At 31.0% G+C, this 21,707-nt stretch overlaps 1 protein-coding gene across 3 annotated transcripts in view; it reads right to left on the bottom strand.

Annotated features, from left to right (window-relative positions):
- Nucleotides 1–10,546: 10,546 nt before the first annotated feature.
- Nucleotides 10,547–21,707, bottom strand: part of LOC145268748 (solute carrier family 52, riboflavin transporter, member 3-A-like) — a 70,985-nt gene continuing 59,824 nt past the window's right edge. For all 3 annotated transcript variants that reach the window (XM_080124343.1, XM_080124340.1, XM_080124342.1), the window contains exons 2-3: nucleotides 19,382–20,703; nucleotides 10,547–15,968 (exon numbers count right to left, since the gene is read on the bottom strand). In XM_080124343.1, the coding sequence (XP_079980469.1) occupies nucleotides 15,774–15,968; nucleotides 19,382–20,632 (1,446 nt within the window). In that variant the 5' untranslated portion in view covers nucleotides 20,633–20,703 and the 3' untranslated portion in view covers nucleotides 10,547–15,773. The remainder of the gene's footprint in view (nucleotides 15,969–19,381; nucleotides 20,704–21,707) is intronic.

Here is a 21,707-nt window from a genome sequence, read left to right on the forward strand (position 1 = left end):
TCAAAACAATAAAATAACATATCGAGAATTGTCATTTGGTGAATCAGGTCGAATGTAAGTTATTAAATATGTTTACTCGGATGGGAAAATGTGTTGTCCGATAAGTTCAAAGCGACAAATGCATTCTTGGTCTTTTGACATAAACAAAATGTCTGATATAATAAAATGGCCGACAACCAGAACTTAATTCAAAGATAAACTAAAATCCCTTTGAATTATCAAAGCGAAAAGTGAGATCAATAGATAATTTTAAAACAAATAAAATCGCGTGATTTACTTTAAGTCATAGGAAAAATAATTTTCCTGGATAGGGGGAAATTCCATTAGTAAGTCAGGGAGGAGTTAATTAATACAACGTGTAAGTTGGGCGTTAATTAAAGGAGGAGTCAATCCAATTTTGGAAATGGACCAATGAAAAAGGGCTCTGTCGAAGTATAATTAACCAATGAGAAAAGGCCCCGTCGAATTATAATCAAGCAATTTGATTGGTCGATGACGAACATGGGTGTCGTCATCATTCCATAATTGTATTATAAAAAAAATGAAAAATTAGAGATTAAGTCAGTGAAGAAGGAAAAGAGTAAGAGAGAACAGAAGAACAGAAGAAAAGAGTAAAAGAGTCAAAAGAAGAAGAGAGAGTCCGGAATCAGAGTCTCGGCAGAATCACCTCTCTCTCTCTCTCTCTCCCCCTTGCTTGTTGCCTGATAACTCAACGCTTATAACGTGTCGATCACTTAATGAGAATTACGCAAAGTCTGCGATACCGACCAGGTATTTCAACAACAGAAGCTCAGTTGTAGAACTAACTGCTTGCTTGAATTAATTGTCAACTATATGTATATGCTGTAAATACTTCTTTTATGAATTTCCGAAATATATATTATATTAACCAACCTCCGGAGTTTTGTTGCTGATGTGCATTGATCCCTATATATGTACATTCTTTATTTGCCATTTGTGACACCGTATCCGTCAACGAACATCCAGGATAACTAGACGATCCACGGAGAACAGGCCTTGAGGACCGAGCATCCGAGAAGAATCCCTAATGCCTTAACGAAGAACTCACTGGGTGACGCGACGTACTAACGGTTGGCAGACCTGGTTGCCCAGTCGACATATCATAACTGTACTGACCAGGGTGCAGATCATAGCTGGGCCGCGAACAAGGGTCAAGGACGTGTAAAGGACACGTCCAAAGGTCACACTCTTATTTTAGACCCTATCCAAAAAGGAGAGACTAGTGGTAGATGCATGTGGCAATATGGGCGAATGGTAGCTTTTTAAAGATATAGGATGCTGTCAGGTGTGAGTAGTCTTCTAGCTCAATAGAGAGAACCCACCTACTTTGCAGCAACCTTGGCAATGTCCTCAATGTATTTGTTCCAGTTCATATTGCCAGCAAATGTTAGGCTGAGGATTAATTCTCATAGATATAGGCAGTTGGAGATGCATTTGTAATTGTTAAAGGCAAGCAGCTTAACCTTACTAGCATTAAATGTTACCATCCATTTGCGGCCCCCATTCCACTATGGTCTGGAGGTCATTTTCTAACAATTCTGCCATTGTCTTAGATTTATGTACATATGTTCTTCCCTAATGCATGTTAGAGAGCGTTGTATCATCAGCAAATATACTCATTTCGGACACAATATTATCAGGAAGGTCGTTTATGAATATCAGGAATAATAGTGGTCCAAGGATCGACCCCTGAGGCACTCCTGCATTACTGTTATGCTGCTTGGATGTACATCCATCAATGACAACCTGGATGGTTCTATTGTCTAAGGAGGATCTGATTATATTTGGTATACTTTCAGTTATACTGTACGATTTCATTTTTATTAGCAGCCCTTCATGCCAGATTTTGTCAAAAGCCTTGGATATATCAAGGGCTACAGCCCTGGCTTCGTCCACCTTATCCAGTTCAGTAAATGCATTCAGAGATGACAGTTAAAATATCTGCAGTAGAATGACATTGCCTAAATCCATACTGTTTGTCAGAGAGAAGATTTGCTTTTGCAAGGTGGTGGATTAATGCTTGATAAATTAAGGTCTCAAATATTTTAGAGACTAATAAGGAGATAATTGAGAGGGTTAGCCCTTTCACCAGAATTCTTGTACACTGGTACCACAGAAGCCATCTTCCAGCTATTAGGAAAGGCATTTATTGTAGAGCTTACAAAATACAGGAGCTAGTTCAGCTGAGCATTTCTTAATTAGTATTGCAGGGAGGAGATTAGGCCCACCCACCTTGGAGGCGTCTAAGTTTATGATATCGTGGACATGAGAAGGGGTGATTTTTACGTCATCTATTGTGGCTTTAGTACGCATAGGGAAATTTAGGAGGGAGTTGTTTGTTGACTCTAAGGTGGAGTGGGAGGTGAACCGCAGGGCAAGCAGTTCTGCCTTCTCCATTGCTGTGTATGCAACTTCTGGTTGTTGCTCAGTGGAGGAATTACTGATTGCCTTTTATTCATTTCACTATTATAGATTTTCCAGAAATCACGAGTTCCTATCTTTTGCGATCCAATGCGTTCCCTGATTATTACAGCACGCTTTCTTTTGGCTGTTATTATTTCTCTCTTACAATGATTTCTAGCATCTACAAATTTTTGCCTATTTGTATTTGACTTATGACGTATGAATTGGTGGAATGCATGCTATCTTTGTGCAATGACATCTGCACAATCTGTAATGAACCACGAAGGTAAGTCGGGCTTTTGATAATACTTCCATGTGCGAACAAGTGCTTCAATGCCCATTTTGTAGTATTCAGTTGTCTCATTGGCACACTTCAGCAATAGCAATCTTAAAAATAGTCTTTCTCTTATCGATAAAAAAGACTTTTTACAGGGGAATATTTTACGTTACAGCTGTTGGTGTAATGTAAAATATTCCCCTGTTGAAATTCTTTTTTATCTATAATAGAAGAAAGACTCTGTTTAAGATCGTCAAGCCCAAGTATCAGTTGTTGTAATATTGTAAACAAACACAGACAGAATTTGGTGAACGATATTATTTATTTATTGTTTTTTTTTTTAAATATTTTTGGCGGATTAGTCCACCGGGCAAATTATTCCTCGTAATATAATATTCAATAGAAGATTGATTCTATAATCTGCATGAATTAAAATATCATGTGCAAGCATATTGTATGACCAGGCAATGCCAGGCGGCTATTAAATAATTATTTAATACAGTTTTATTTCAATAGGTGTATTTTTAACGTAATAATAACAACCCAGAAACTTTCATTTCTAAAATAGTTCAGAAATCTAAAAACAATTTCAAACTTTCCAAGATTTACACCTGGAGGTATTTAGTTCTCTCCTACTTGAAGAACTATGACATCACGGTCACAAAATGGGATTGAGAAGTCAGCACCCCCCCCCATCGGCATTCCCTGGTAATGGCGCCTCAGGCGATTAGTAATAAACTAACCCCTTCTCAAAGAGAGAAAGCAAAGCCTGGGAAGGTGAATCTCCTAGAACTGCACAGGAACAGCATTACACCGCCACCAACAGGGACAAGATCATTACAGGAATGGTTTAATCTTTATTGATTTTTTGGAATAAGTACAGCCAGTTGGGGGGGGGGGGGTGAACCAGGATAACAGTTAATGTTTTTATGAAATGGTCAGACATGACTTGTCCCCCACCTCGTCTTTGACCATACCGATAGTTTTTTAAATCATGACTTCAATGAAAGAGAGAGAGAAAGAATAAGAGAGAATCATCATTCAATTGAACCAAAGTGACACGTCACATTTTTATGACTTGGATAGAATTTGTAATCCTGCCTTCAGTCATAGCCTGTTAAATCATGAAAACACAAGTAATGATTTAGAGGAGATTTGTCTTAAGGTGAACAGAATGCATTGATCTCCTTTTCACGGCTGGAAGATGTGACACAAAGATTGGAGAAGTGGGACTGAAAAGCCAGCATCCCCGAGAAGGAGCACTAGCCTGCAAAAGATGCCTGGGCAACCTTATCAGCATTCTCTAGTAGGCGCACCTCAGCAATGAACTAACCATCTTCTCAAAGAGAGAAGGCAAAGCGAAGGCAAAAAAGCAAAAGGTAGACCTCCTAAAACTGCAGAGGACAAGTATCATACCACAATCAACAGGGAAAAGGTCATTACAAGAATGGTCAAAACTCTGTAGATTTTGGTGCCAAAAACCAGCGGTGTCAAGATAAATCAGAATTTTACATCTAGGAATTCACACGTTTTTAACTTAATTGTAAACACATGTTAGCGTTGCCCTAAATCAACGTTTAATTGAAACCATGCACTAAACAGTTGCATACTAATAACACACTTGCTACAAGTGAATTAACTGAGAAGAGAGAAACCACACAAGAATTGAAATGTTTCGTTGGAGGTTTTCATCACCTAAAATTTGATTTGTACACTTGAAAAAGTAATGGTTCTCTGAACATAAAGTTCTCTATGTTTGTTACGTTTGATAGAAATGTAAACATGCACTAGGTGATATGTGGGTTGCATGTTTGTAATGCGTGTGAACGTTTGTTGCAAGTAAGAAATATTTGATTAAAAGAGAAATCACCAAAGATATGAGAAATCTCTGATTTTGAATTTGGTCAACCAAAATTTGATTTTTCCACTTGAAAAAATGTTGCTTCAGATACGAGGGTTCATATTATGATGATAAATCACTTGAGCTTTGCAAAAAATAATGGACGCAAGATCTGAAATCTCTAGACATAGTATTTTTTCTGCTCATAGATAAGATTGACCATCATCTCTATACTTTTTTCTGGTGTGGTCCTAGTGATCTCTCTCTCTCTCTCATATATATATATATATTTTTTCATTTTTTTTATCTATTACACATTTGAATGCTTTTTTTATTCAAATATCTATTAAATATTTTTTTACGTGCATAAATTTATCCATATTTAATAGATATTTGAATGAAAAAAACATAAAAGAAAAGAATATTCAAATGTTTAATGAATAAAAAATTAATAATTTCAAATAATACATTCCAAATGGGGGCGACTAGAATGTAAACAAAGGGCAGGTAACTTCTCTCAAAAAAAATACCACAAAATTGCTAATAAAAAAAATAAACAAATCAACAATCATATATATATATATATATATATATATATATATATATATATATATATATATATATATATATATATATATTCCAGAAGAGGAGGTCAGTTGGCTTTCTGGCCGTTTCATGCTCAGTTTGATTTTCTGAGGTCTGACAGTTTTCAATTACTCTTGGAAACATAGTCTAACAATAATACTTTTAAAAATATTTAAAGTAATTTAAATATTTTTATAATTAAAGGGAAATAACTTTCTACTCAAAAGTTATTTTCAAGCAGAAATATTTGATTATAATCAGAGAACAAGAAAATTCAAAATGGATGATGCTTACTGACATCGACTCAGCGATAATTAAATTGCTCTTATTTCATAGTTATAAAAATTAAAATCATTATTATTATTATTGAAATACATTTTTTTCACTATAGAATTACCACTTATCAAGGCCTGGAGACCACTAAAGGATAAGGGTTATTGAGTGTCATGTAAGACAACACTGTGACAATCAGTGATGGTGAAAATTATGTAAAAATTTAAGAGGCTGGCTCAACATGTACTACTTTACATTAGACTTGAAAATAAATATGTAATAGTCAGCTGAGAAGCAGCTCCATGATATTGTGTTCCACAGATGAGCAGTTCTGGGGAAAAAAAACTTTGTTCATGGAATTTTCATATTCTTATTATTCATAGTCTAATGTTTTCTCTATTAAAAATTTTTTTTAAACCATATAGAGATTGTTTCTTCAAAAACTTTATTAAAATAGTAATCAGTTTTTGTTTAATTTGCCCAGAAAATGATTTTAAAATCGAAATAACATCAGATGTAAAGTTAGGAGTTTATTTAACACAATGTCAGACAAAAACTTGTAATGCAATTCAAATATATACGTACATGTGTGTCAACCATTTTCTATGCCGAGGGCCAATGAACTGTGTGTCTGTGATATGCAATTTATGAGTGCGTTACAACAAAATTATCCTCACAATTAACATTTAACCACATGATCACATCCAATGGTGAATTGGGATAAGCAAAATGTGAAAAGCGTTTAGAACTAAGATTGAGAATTACAAAAGAATTTCATTTGAAATTTGCAAAACTTCTTTTGGTATTATGCAGTATCAAAACAGTGCTATTGTTGGAATCATCTGGGCTTATTACAGAAAACGCAAAAATGCTTTAACCCTAATACAAAAAAAATCATTTGTTTGCTATTATTACTTTATTATATATTAAAAAAAAAAAAAAGAATCATTAAAAAAATCATATTAAAAAATTATATTAAAAAATCATAAAATCATTTTTAAAATATCATATAAAAAAAATCATTAAGAAGTTTTATTTGCTGTTTGTTATTCAAAAAAATATATATTTATTAAGGAAACTAATATTAATATTTTTTTCTTGATTTGAATTCTAATTTTCTAAAAATTTCATTAAAAATTGTCCAAAAAATATTGTTTTCATTTTTCAATTGGTTTCATACTGGCAGAAATAATTAATTAGACAGTGTTTTAGCAGAAAAAAAAATCACAAAACTTGTTTGCCACTTTCTGGCATTTTCTATAAACCGTCCTGACAATAGCACAGACTTTATACTGCAGAAGTACCTCCTTTTTTCGTTTTCTTAAATTTAAAAAAAAAAAAAAAAAATTGTTTATTACTTCCTTTTTTTTTTGGTTCTGAGTCTAAGAAGTTGATAATGATTAGTGTATGTTAATGAGTATGAGAAATAAGACGACCCACGTTTTTTTACAACTCTCTTCATGACTGAATTTCAATAAATATACAATGTTGATGATTTGGGGGGGGGAGCTTAAAGGGCATTTGGTTATTAAAATCAAAATAAGAGTCGCATGTTCATCATACAATGTAAATTAATGGGTTAGATCCAAAATCATTTCTATAATTGGCTGACTTTATTGGAAGTAAGATTTCCAGTCAACAGCAGAAGATATCTTTTTAGCTGCTTATAATGTTAGAATAAATAAATAACCAATAATTTTTATTGTAAAATAAAGATTGGGTTCTTACCCAGAATTCTCCTTATATCAAAAAGCAATAATAAAAAATGTCTGTATGATGTATGTAGTTGTAATAAAACGAAAATGTCATAATCCAAAAATCACATAAATTAATCAAGTAGTTTTATATTTTATAAAGAAAACCATTAAGTGATTAATAGGAATTTCTAGGCATTACAACAAATTTCGAAAGTTTAAATTATTGTTGAGATTTCTCTTTTTGTTTCTTGAAATTTTTTTTCAAAATGTTGAACAAGGCATTCATTCCTTGGATGCTCATAAACTTTGATTTTCTTATTTAAAAAACTAGTTAATCAATTTATCTGATTTTTTAAATATATTTTCGTTTTTGTCACAGGTATGTACATCACAGATTTTTCTTTATTTTTATTTTTTAATATATAGGGAATTCTGGAAAAGAACCAAAGATTGTCATTGTATAGACTTAGACATATATCAATAGATAATTCCCAATGGAGGAATTTTTCTGATAGAAACAGGACGGAAAATAGCAATTGTAAAAATAAAAAGGTTTTTTTTTTAATTTTCTATCATGTAATGTGAATTGCCTTCTCTAAATTATATTTTATATTAAATCCTATCTTGATAAAAAAAAGAATGATTGATATTAAAGATAGAGCATGAAGATAAAAAAATAAATTATGAGAGAAATTCAAAAATGTACAGAATTTATTAAATCATCAAAAGTTCAAAAACAAGGAAAATCCTAATTTTCAAAGCTTTCTTTATATTTCTTGTTTTTAAATTTTTGATGAATTAATAAATAATGATTTATTATATATATATATATATATATATATATATATATAGATATATATATATAGATATATATATATAGATATATAGATATATATATATATATAGATATATTACATAGAAAAATATGAGCATGAAAAGTGATATGATTAAGATTTATTTATAAATAAATATACAGGGTGTCCACAAAGTCTGACTACATTATGTAGCCAGACTTTATGGGCACCCTGTATATATATATAAAATTATTACTATGATAATTTTTTTAATACCTATGGACATTAATGTTTCGTCCTTTCAGGAATCTATCAATGCAGGAAGTTATGATTACAGCTAGTTGGGAGATTCGAACATGGCCACAGAACCATCTGACTCTATTAGCAAGGAACAAGTCAGGCTACATAATCTACACGGTGCCCACAAAGTCTGGCTACATAATGTAGTCAGACTTTGTGGACACCTTGTATATCTTGTCTTTTTCTTTTCCAGTTTTGACAACTAGTTCATTTACTTTTCAAAGCTTAATCTTAACCATATCACTTTTCCTGCTTGCATTTTTCTATGTAATCTATGATTTTTCCAGGCTTTGCTTTGAAATAATATTTTATTTTTTGTGTTCAATATCATACACATCAAAAAATTACCTACTTAAACTGACTGAATAAAAAAATCAAATGAAAACAGACAAAAAAAAGAGAGAAACAGAATTAACAGGCGATGTTATAAGTGAAATATTATCACTCCTTAGCATGGCAAAGAGCATCATTTTTGTTAACTCTTGCTATATAATCCAAATAAGATGACATGCAAGCGACATTCCCGCTATGATTTATGAATCTATATAAGAGCCAGGTATGTCCAAGGATGGAATACTGTTGCCACATCTGGGAAGGAGCTGCTAGAAAGGACTTGTCCTGCCTTGATAGAGTTCAAAATAGACTTTGTAGCCTCGTAGGAGATGTCCTTTTCTCTTCCCTGCAACCTCTATCTCACAGAAGAGATGTTGCGAGTTTGTCTCTGATGTATTGTTATTTTCATGGAAAGTGTTTGACTGAGCTTCAGTCTATGGTCCCCCCTCGCCTAACTTTCACAAGAAACACTAGTCTAGCTGTAAACACTATCAATAATTCCCCCCACTCTTTATCTGTGCCTAAACCTAAACGTAGATTCTATGAACAAAGCTTCTTTCTTAGAACTGCACACCTGTGGAATTGTCTTCCGTTTTCCTGCTTTCCGGCTGACTACAATATGGTTGTGTTCAAGTCTAACGTAAATAAGTTCTTGATGAGCCGTTCCATATAAGTTACCAAATTTTCATTACTAATGATTACTATATTGTCCAATTTCTACTGTACACTCTTTAACCCTTATCCTTGAGTGGCCTCTTGGCCTTGATAATGTGGTGTTGCCTATGTAAAAAAAAAAAAAAAAAAAAAAAAAGGTGTCGATGACAAAAAAGTTGCTATGGTAACCAACAGCTAATCAGAAGAAACCGTCTCTCACGTTCCTTACTTATTCTGAGGATTTTGAACACCAGTAATTTTATTATAACTTTTGTTTTAATGAACGAAAATTGAGAATTTTTATTTCAAAACATAGCTGTATAGGTGAACTGTCAAAATTGTTTGAAATTTAGTCACAAAATGTGGTGAAGCTTTAAAGCAGTTCTAAATGAGTGAAGCTAATACTTAATCATATATTCAAACACAGCAGAACTACCTCAACCTCTTATAAACAGATAACACCATAGTCAAATTACTGTAAACTTATTTAAGTGGTTAGAATGCTCAATATTACATATAGATCAGGGATAACTGCCATGGAAATATAAATCCATTATTATTATATTTATGCATAAATACAAAAAAAAATTACAATTTCCCAATTCTATTTTTGTGACATTGGGCACTTTCTTGGGATTAATTTAGCAAATTATTCTGACAATATCCCTTTTTCCTATTTATATCAGGTGGTTGAAGAATTTTTGGCATCACTGACATGAATTACCTTATGAAGTGATTTGCACTTAAAATATACACAACTGGGTTGATCATTTTTATTTATTTTTGTTGCAAATATAAGCATCAAGTTAAGCCTAGTTTTTTTAAAACTACTTCACAAAAGCTGTCATAAAATGTCTCTGGATGGATTATTTGATAGATATGTATATATTCCTCACATAATCTCACAATCCACAACATTTTAAAGCATTTAAAATATTCACCATCAGCTTTTAAGCCAATTATGGTTTGTAGAAAAAACTAAATTCAATAAGAAAAATATTAAGCATTTATATATATATATATATATATATATATATATATATGAAACAAAATAAAAGTAGACAAATAAAAAATATCTAAAAAAAAAAAAAAAAAATTGGAAAATGAAAAATTACACCAGAAACAAAAATATTTAAAAATAAAAATTGAAAAAACATTGAAATAAAAAAATCAAAAGCAGTAAAATGTAAAAAAAAAAAAAAAAAAAAAAAAATGAAAAATATAAAATTTTTAATTTCACAATGAAAATTTTCAAATTTAAAAAGTTTTCAAAAAGCAAATTTGAAAGAATTTTTTTTAATTTGAAAATATATATATATATATATATATATATATATAAAAACAATGAAAAAGAAAAAAAAGAAAAACATTTGAAAAAATAATTTTACTTTATAACAATGATCCTTGGTCTAGACCAAATTAAAGTAACTGAATACATCATAGAATTCTGTAATACAAAATTTTAAAAAATGGTACTTGCATAGAATAAGGACAGTGCTTTTGTCAGAATTTTTTCAGAGGTGACAAATGAAAGTTTTGCGATTTTTTTTTCCACAAACGCTATCCAATTTTTTAAATGAAAAATATATTCCTATTATTACAAAGATAATTCAATGAAAAATTAATTGAAAAATGAAAACAATATTTATTTTGTTGTTACAAAGAAAATACAATAATTATTGGACAATTTTTACATACTTGAAGAAAATTAAAATTCAAATCAAGAAAAAAAAAAAACACTCATGGTAAAGTAAGTTTTATGAATAAATATTTTTTTTTTTTAGATAATCCATATATTTTTTATTGTGGTTCAAATCAAGGTAAATATTTATTTTTTATAATAAACCAATGATACCTAATAAATCTTTTCTTAAATGACATTGGCTGTTGCAATTTCATTGGCTCAGCGTTTCAGCACTTTCTCGCGTTTTATGTAAACCGCCCCGAAAATTCTGACAATAGTATGGTCCTTACTCTGCATAAGTACCAAAAATAAATAAATTCCTTAAAAACGGTTTTTGTAGACATCAACTTTGAAACTGAACCAAACCAAAGACATGAGACCTTTGTACATTTAAAGTGCTCAATATCATTTCTGATTGAGCTTTATAACAATGAATAAAATTAAAATTATTTATATAAAACTAGCAGGGCTACCTGGCATTGCTTAGGACCATAAAAAACAAAAAAGAAGAAGCGTGTGCAACATTTTTATATTAAAACTCGTATGACTTCCTATTTCAATCTGCCTTTATCTTTTCCTGTTTTTTCACATCCTTCTTACACCCACTCCATTCCTCTTGTTTCAATATAATTAAAAATAATAATAATGCAAGTCATTCAACTCTCCATTATATCATAGATAAGATTGGAAATGGCTGAAAAACCAACCTCCCCTAATGAAACCTGGTTCAGTTGATCTCCAAATAACATATATATATATATATATATATATATTTTTACTTTTAGATATTATTACTCTAAGGTAATGTCGATCGAGAATATCCTAATCTTTTGGATCTTTGGTTAGTAGTTTTAGACTTTTAGCTGGATGTACCAACATACAAACAGACAGACAATTGCCATTTATATAATAAACAACAAAAATATTTATTTGAACAAAGCTTAATAATAACACGTAAACAAAATACAAAACATTTATGCACACAACAGGCACATTGAAGCGTGTGAACGCATAAAGTTTCCCTCATCTCTACTTTGCAACAGTCAGTGTCATTCAAACTGATAATAATTAGAATCTTTAATGAAGAATAATCCAGAAAGTATTTAATCAAGCTTTACAAGAAAATAACAATGATTAGTTATTAAATTATAATTGTTCAATACAAAATATAATCGATGTCTTAATAGTCTAAAAAGTTAAAATAGATAAATAAATTAGAAATTAAAAATCAAAATTAAATAAACATAAAAATGATTTCCCTGCCAAAAATCAGGTACTAGATATAGCTTATTGAAATGGTATTCGTCGTTGGATTCCACTAGAAAATATGCAGAAATATAAACTACATTTCACGATACAATATCAATTGAATTATGATATCCAACCCAACTGGGGGCTACACTTAAGTTGGAAGAAACAGCCCTTCAAAAACACATTTCACTTCATGAGAGAAATATTAGCATTCAAAAAAAATAAGTGTTGGTGGCTCCACTTCTTTGAATATGCATTTTTCTTTCATTGGAATCACTACCTTTTACATACATAACGTTCAAATATATTTGTAAAATTAACTTAAACATTCTTCAAAACTGCTCTATTTGAAAATCAATAAGCCAAATTAAATGTTTATATAATAAATAATTTATAAATAAAATATTTAAATGTTTATAAAAATATTTATAAAGCTCAAGCTTTATAAATATTTATTACATGAACATTTAATTTGGCTTATCATTTGCAGTTGCAGTTCAGCTAATTAATGCTTCTTTAAATAAATTTGCTAAATGAGTAGATAAGAAAAACAAACAGGAAATCAGAAAGAAATAAAAAACATAACAAAAACAGTTGTTAGTTATGTCTTCAAAATATTATCATTCAATTTGTGAATACAGTTGAGAAAGCATCATTAATAGGATTAATCATAAAAGAGGCGGAAAGTCAATGACAGTTCTTAGTTTATCAGAAAAAAAATCAGAGTTTCTGTATTCACAGATTGAATGATTTTATTCTGAAATTGTATCTCATCTTTTATTTTTTTAACCTATTAAAATATGAAACTTAATATTTGTGCTGTTTAATTTATTGTGAACCTGATTCTTTTGGTCGCCATCTTGGATTTTTTTACCTTTACCCTTGAGCATAAGTCACTTTTTAATAATTTTTTAATAGATTTAATTCTGAAAGCAGACAAGTTATTTTAAAACAGATTACTAGACAGAAAGTATTACTTGAATTTAGTTACTTTTATGGACTCTTTTTTATTATAGAGATGCATGCAAACCATTATGTTGCTTTTTAGTCCAGATATCCAAAATGAGTTATTGTTTTTTGTTTGTTTCTGATTTCCGGTTTGTGTTTCTTATTGACCCATTGCTTGAATTTATTTTTATTATTTCTGAGCTTTGAGGAAGCTATGACAAAACCATGTGAGCCCCTCCTGCTCACTAACAGACCTCAACATTGTGTGTCGTGGATTTTTTCCCTTTCATCTTCAGTGGAAGGAGTATGCATGGGTTCATAAGTATATGAAAAATAAAATACAAATTCCAACACTTTCAGCAAATATTAGTTGCACTCTGGGGGAGTGTGTATGACACCGTCAATCCTTTGAATGCTAAGGTTCACATCTACATCCTGTCGAGGCTGAGTTATCCCAACCTCAGCAAGCCACGATTTGCCTTTGACTGTGTCAAACTTGCAATTGTCGTCTACCTGACATCATCCTCAACTGTATCTGTCACTGACTGTTGCAAACCACTCCCAACCATTATAAAACCCAGTTACTCCTAAAACTTTAAAAATATATCTGGTCCTTTTGTTCCCATCATCTGCCACACCTTTATTACAACCTCCCCATAGCCCTCCTTGTCTACCCCAGTGAACAACTTTTCCATTTTTCTTCTGATAAACCCATTTCCTATACCTTTATTCTCCCAATAAACTTATTCCCTCTCGTCTTTTTTTTTTTTTTTTTTAACTTTCTAACACTTAGGAATGACGAGGCAATGTTATTAGTAACAGGAAGTGTTAACATAATTAAAGTTAAAGATGTGATAAAAGTCAAATATATGGGAGCATAAGGTGTTTAATTTGTTGATTTTAATAAAAACTTTTGGTCCAACGTTTCCCCCTCGTCTCAATCTAGGCAAGGGATAGAATATATTCCTGCTTTGGTTGTAGTACAAAATTTTGTAGTTAATGATATTCTGGAAAATGGATAAGATTATGTGACTGATATTAATGCCAAATTTATTTAGTTTATTGTAAATGGCATTACTGATGTTAGTCAATCGCCTTTGGTAATGAAAAGAAATCCAACTAATGATAAAATGCCATATGATCATTATCTGTAGGTATGAAACCTAAACCTATGAGTAACTAACATTCAAAGGCTGAATGTTTTCAATCGGCGATGTCTTTAACACATTCTCAAGATTCGTATCTCTGACTATATTCCAAATCCACACACAGTGGAAGTTTCCTAAACTTTAGAAAGTACTTCTTATCAGGAAGTTTGGGCATGAATTATGCCATCCACTAACTGACCTAATTCACAAGGCAATAGCATTAACACTATTACAGGCATGGCACAAGAAGAGTGGTGGTCAACTGAGGATGTGGCTTGCAATAGTCAAAGTCGGTTTAAAAATTAGGAATGGGATCGTGAATGGCTGAAGTATGCTGAGGATTCTGCAACATTGGTTCATGATCTGGTGAATTCACTTGGAGTTGGCTAAACCCACCACAGATTAATGCCGTCACAAATAAGTATTGATTTCAGTAGGTAAAACTAAATGTTTACTATACAACAAGTCGATTTTTGTTACATAACGATTTGTCTTCTATTTTTATCAAGGGAACTTTCATTTTCATGTTTTTTGCGTATAATGTTGGCTACTGGTTGCTTTTTAAGAATAGATATCCAGAGATGTGTAGTTGTGATGTAAGCAGCTCCAATTACAAACGGAGAAAGCCAAATGAACTTTTACATAATTTTTTTATATACTTTTATTAATTTTTCAGCTTTTTATTTGGAAATTTTGAATACTTTGTTTACTTTAATAAAAAAAAAAAAAAAACTGTCCTAGTCTAATAATAAATATTTTATCCAAAATTAATAAGTATTTCCAGTTTAAAAAAAATGAATTTTAAAAAATAAAATACTTGCATCTTAATGTGATTTCAAAACAGTTTGTCTGTTCTGTTTATTTTTAATTTTATTAAAGATACTTCTAAGGGCTTTTTGCCCATTCTCATAATATTATAGCAACCCTACGCCTAAAAAAGTTTAAAGTGAAGAGTTCTTTTCTACAGTATACGTGCAAGAACACTAGCACAAAGCCTCAATATAACAACATGAACCATAGACATTTTATTTATGGGAAAAAAAAACAAACTTTTCTTCTACTCTGATGAAGGCTATTTTACTATCTGAAATTAATAAGAAACATTTCAGCTTTATAGAAGAATAAATAAAAGCTAAAAGAAAAGAAACAGTACTTCAACATAATTCAAAGCAAACTAAATCAACTTTTGTTGAACTAAAGCTAAAATTTAGGCTTGAATTAGTTTAAAGCCAGTGTAACAAAAACAAAGTTTGTGTGTAGAAATACTAAGACAACATTACAGAATACACTTTAATAACAGATAAAAATCAACAGTTTCTTTCATTAAGTATTGAAATTTTCTTGGATACCTATTCCTAAAAAGTATTGGATGTTATAAGTTTCGGAGGTTGTGTACATATAACAAATGAATTTTATGTTGATTTGGAAATGTATTTTATAGATTGTTGCTCCCTTGTCACGTTTTGCTAAAAAGCAGGTGAAGATTTTGTGATTCAAAAAAACAAAATGAAGTGAGTTGTAGATTGAAAAAAAAAAAAAGATTTGAAAGAAGCAAATGCCTTATTTCAACACATCGGGGCAGACGTAAATAATTTGAGGACATTGACGAGAACAAACATGATTATAGAACCAACAGCTGAGCCTGCCTGTGTAACGACACCATACCATAAAAGGCCTCTTCGCCCCTGGGTCCGAAATATCACCCCTATACACACCTTTACGTAACTGAAAAATCCTGTCACCAAAATCCATGATAGCACCTGCAGAAAACAAAAGTAAATTTGGTAAATAAAAATATTTGATTTGAAGAAAATTTTAAAACATATCTACAAGTAAAACTTTGTGGACCTTTTCAGCATGAATACTAGGCTGAACAAAATATTTCTATTTCTACTAGTTATTTATAGCTTTTGGTATCAAAATGTTAAAATCAATAAATATTTATCATTAGTTCCAGCAAAAATTAAGTTTTAAATAAAAACAAAAAAAAACAAAAAAAAAAAAAAAAAAATCGTTTTTGGTACTGGAAAAATAGGCATAAATTTTTCTGATTCCCAATGCCTTCAAAATTCTGATTTTCATGATTCCCAACACACACACATTATATATATATATATATATATATATATATATATATATATATATATATATATATATATAAAACTTATATTATAAGATAGAAATTGTTTTTGTTGAGTTTTTCATTATCCTCTTAAAGAAGTTCTTTAATTCTTTCTGGCTCTATATATATATATATATATACACACACACACACACACACAAACAAACATACACTAAGGAGTTATTGCTTTTCATACGCCACTCAAAGAGTAGTGTTGATGAGTTGGTCAGGACGACAGTGAAACAGCATAAGAATTAGTAACAATGATGGAGATTAATTAGAAATTAAATTATTTAAGAGGATGGCTCAACAGGAATTTGTTAACATTAAACTTTAAAATGACCACGCTATAGTCAGCTGGGAAACATTGCTGTGGTATTCCACAGAAGAATAATTCTTGGAAAAAAAAAAACTTTGTTCTGGCTGAAACTTTGTATGGATCATTTGTTATGTGCAGTGAAGCAAGTATTATGGTAATATCGGTTCAATGCACAGTCAGGGATTAAGAGGGATTATTATTTAATGATTAGTATTTAATATTTTTGTAAATAAAATAATTATGAGAGGTTAATTTACTTTCTTTATCCATCATTCAAAGGGTCAATAAAGGTAGAAGCACCGGTGTCACATTTCATGTGACTTAACTGTTCAGATTTTTCAGAACGAGGCTCATCTGCTGGACTTACTTATGTCAGCTGCACCAATTTGACTTTGCTTGTTTTATTTTTTTTAAATATAAAGGTTGACATTTTTCATTTACTAATGAGAATTTTCATTCATTTACTAATGGAAGACTGTCGATAAAAAAAAAAAACTTGCCAAAAGATAAGCGCCCTTTTTTAATTTTATTTTTTTAAATACCAGTTGTAAAAACCACTGATTTTTAACATGATTTACTCACTTGACGTAGTTAGGCTGTTTTATACATAAATAAACTTTGCTCACAAATGAAAACAATGTTACCTCGCGGCCCCTAATGTTTCAGTGCAACAGTGCAAACAGATAACTAATCATGGACCTCATAGTTTCGAAACAGACAGACAGTGCCTATGTATGTGATGGAATAAGAAAACTCATTAAGATAAATAAAGATTATCTTTAAAGTTATTAATAAAATTCTTGTACATCACATTAAATATGTTATGAAAAGTTCTATGATGTTTTGGTATTTCTACACTTTATCGCCGAAACTGGAGACGCCATTGTATTTCACACACCTGTTGTTGAATCCAAGGGAGAAATCAGTATTTTAAACTATGACCGAAGCATGAAATAAATAATAAAATTAAACTAGGTAATGATTTTTCGGTTTCATTTAATTTGTTGTTGATCCTTCAAAGTTGCTTTAATGCAAAAAAATATTTCATTAAAATTATTTATTTGTTAAAAAAAAAAAAAAAAAAATATATATATTTTATAAAAATCCAATGTTGCTTTCATTACAAAATTGTTTTATTAAAATTATATTTTCTAACACAAACTTTTCAATAAATGTTTTTACAATTATCTTTTGATAAATTTTTATACAGTAAATCTTTTGGTTTTCAAATGGTGCTCACCCAGTTTAGACAATTATGAATATGTCCTTTTCATTTTCTTTTTTTAATAAAAAAAATAAAAAAAATGATATGCATATACGTTTCGTGAAAAACTTTCTGTTTGCAATAATTAAATCAAAACATTTCCAATTAAACAATTATGTTCTCTTTCATTTTCTTTATTTACTTTTTTCATAGTTCTTTCTGGAAGTAATTAATATCTAGTTTAATTTTTTCGTCATTTATTTCTAACTTTGGTCATAGTTTAAAATACTGATTTCTCCCTTGAATTTCAATGACAGGTGCGTGAAATAAAATGGCGTCTCCAGTTTTGGTGATAAAGTGTAGACGTACTGACGTTTTTATCATAAATTTTTGACAGCATTAATCTCACTTCAAACAAACAGTTCAACTTAAAAATATAAGAGAATCGTAATGAAAGAATTGTAAATCTAAGGTATTTTTTAACGATGCGATTCTGATTCCCCCCCAAAAAAAATACACGATTCTTACGATTAACGATTCTGATTAATCATCCCACCACTAATTTTAAGATAAAGAAAATTTGTACTTATGCAGAGAACAACCAGTTTTTGTGAATGTTGCATTGGCATACATTTCAGCAGCTTACATAAACCACTGGAATACGTGAGTGATGGGAAAAATTTACTAAGAGGCATTTGCTAAGATTACTTCCATAGGAATCCTTGGCAGATAAGAAAGGAAAAGAAAAAGAAAACAAAAGGAAAAGAAAAAGAAAAAGAAAGGAAAAGAAAACGAAAGAAAAAGGAAAAGAAAGAAAAAGGAAAAGAAAACGAAAGGAAAAGAAAAAGGACAAGAAAACGAAAGGACAAGAAAACGAAAGGACAAGAAAACGTAAAGAAAACGTAAGGAAAAGAAAACATAAGAAAAAGGAAAAGAAAAAGAAAAGAAAAGAAAAAGGACAAGAAAACAAAAGGACAAGAAAAAGGAAAAGAAAATGAAAAGAAAAGAAAAAGAAAACAAAAGGAAAAAAAAGGAAGGAAAAGAAAAGAAAAAGAAAGGAAAAAAAGAAAGGGAAAAAAGGAAAAGAAAGGAAAAAAGGAAAAGAAAAAAGGAACAGAAAGAAAAGAGAAAAAGAAAAAAAAGAGAAAAGGAAAAAGAAAAGGAAATAAAAGAAAAAAGAGAAAAGAAAAGCCTACTTCTTAACTTAACCAGAAAAATAAAACATTTTGTCATAAAACATATTTTTCTACCTTCTCAAAATCTTAAAACAAGAACATTTCTTACGTAAAAAAAAATGTTTACATTTGTTAGTATTTTTTTTTTGTAAAATAATGCATGTTTTCTATCATAATGGTTTCTTTTTTTCTAGTGTTTGAAAATTTGATCAATACTTACCATAGTCCAGTATTTTACATAAGCTGTCGAAATATGCCGACACAATATCCACAAAAAAAAAAAAAAAAAAATGGGTCATTCTCTGCACAAGTACCTAAAATTTGGAAAATAGAATTGTCAAAAATATACTTACTAATAAAATTTCTCCTAGTTTTTTGCCTCGTAGAAAAGGGTTTGGACTAAGTCCGGCTAATGTGAGATCATATCCAGCGACAGAGCATCCCAAAATAGTCAGAACTGTTATATAAATTATATTCTTAGTTGGAAAGAAATAAGCCAGGAAGCATGCAAGAGGGTTGGCAATGATGCCGAAAAGTACAGAGAAAGAAAACGGCTTATTCCCATACGGCAAACTTGCGTACGATTGAATAGCAGGTAAGATGCCGTTTGATATACCATTGATTGTCGCTGTTAATAAAAGAAGGTATGCATAAAGGGATGGACTTATTTTGGGTTTTATGCTCCTTGATGCAAGCTTATACTCTTGGCACTCATCGTCAGAGATTTTATCATCTTGATTAAGAAGATGTGATACCGACTGACCATTATTCACTGACTCTGTACAGTTACAAGGCGACAACGTGGAATCAATAGATGTTGTTACTGTTGCTGAAGAGGTTAATTCAGAATCTTTACGTGAGTAGACAAGCTCACAGACATTATTGTTGAGACTCATCTCGCTGCGGAACTGTGGCATTAAACCCAACAGAGTAAAGGCAAATCCGGACATGAAAGTTATGATGAAGAGAAAGAGGAAAAAATCCTGAGCAGGAAAATTTGGTTGTTGATATTGTGGGAATATATTTCCTGTAGTATTGATCCAGCTACCATTTGTAAAATTTGTTTTAGTAATATTGATGCAATTGACAACGCCGACACCTTGACCAAGGGCAACAAGACCTGGTAGAAGACCACTTAAACCTTCACCAATGAAATAACTTGTCATATATTTTTCTTTAAAGTTTGCAATGAACGGAAAGAAAGCGACGGATGATGTACAATCAACTAGAGCAAGAAAGAACTCTAGTATTAATAGAGCAGTACTGTGTTGAGTGCCGGCAATGAAGGTTGTATATTCCCAGAAAAATGACAATAATAAACAAGAACTGGCTCCAATCATGAGAATAAAAAGAATGATCACTTTTTCGTGTGAAAGGATAAATGGTGCAAATATGCTGATCAGAGTGTATGAGATTGGACCGATATTGGCTAACTGGATGACGACAGACATATAGGATGGTAGGGTCCATTGTTCTGGAAGCTTCTGTACAAGAAGTGGCAATTCCACCCAGATGCCATTGACAGCAAGCCAAGAGCTTGTGCCAAACATGCAAATGAGGATATGTACAAAGACAGATCGGTCCACACAGGTAGGTAGTCCCATCTTGTTGGTAGTATTTTATTCGTTAAGAGGATGAGATTCTTCAATCAATAGATTCTTGGAATTTTCGGCACCTAAAAAAGAAAAATTATTCAGAGATCAGAAGTATTATGAGAATGTTTATCACACTCACAGTTACATGCATACGGAATTGTACCATTCAAACAAGCATACATAATTGTACCATTCAAACAAGCATACATAATTGTACCATTCAAACAAGCATACATAATTGTACCATTCAAACAAGCATACATAATTGTACCATTCAAACAAGCATACATAATTGTACCATTCAAACAAGCATACATAATTGTACCATTCAAACAAGCATACATAATTGTACCATTCAAACAAGCGACCCTTTGTGCTCCAGAATTTATTTTTCTACATTCTCAATGCACTTATGCTAAGAATTCAATGATACATCTCTGCTTCTGAGTCTTACACCATCAATATCTGCAACGGAGATGAAACATTCAGGTTATGAATGCATAAGTTCGGTCATTATAGCAATGCAATTTGCTATCCCCTCTAATCCATTTGAGTGGAATAAAAAATAGGAGGCATTACTTTCAGAACACTCCTCACACACACACACATATATATATATATATATATTATAGTAATAAATATAAGGATTTATTGTAAGATTGTATATCGAGAAACAAAATTCATACTAGAATTGTCTGCAAGGACATGCTGTAGTAAAGTATTTGGTAAAATCCAATTGTAAAGTTACACTCTTCTGAAGAGTACATTGTAATACTATTATCAGGAAGTAAAAAAAAAAATAGAAAGACTAGAGTATAAAAAGAAGAATAGGAAATAGGGTTGGTGAAAATGCAATAGATAGAAAGTTGTCCACCAGGGTAGACAAAAGAAGGTTGACATGTGATTGTTGGTCCGAGTGTGGCAATGGCTGTAACAAACAGATGGAACAATGGATGTAGATATATTTAAAGTTGGTTAGCAAGTACTTTGGGGAGTGGCTATGAGTTTATGATAGTAAAAGCAGTTTATGGATGGCCTCGAGTTTAATGCCAGTTGAAGTTTGGAGATAATTGGTGACAGCTTA

Source organism: Euprymna scolopes, chromosome 44 (assembly GCF_053919585.1).
Source record: "Euprymna scolopes isolate OS-2025 chromosome 44, ASM5391958v1, whole genome shotgun sequence".
NCBI lineage: Eukaryota > Metazoa > Mollusca > Cephalopoda > Sepiida > Sepiolidae > Euprymna > Euprymna scolopes.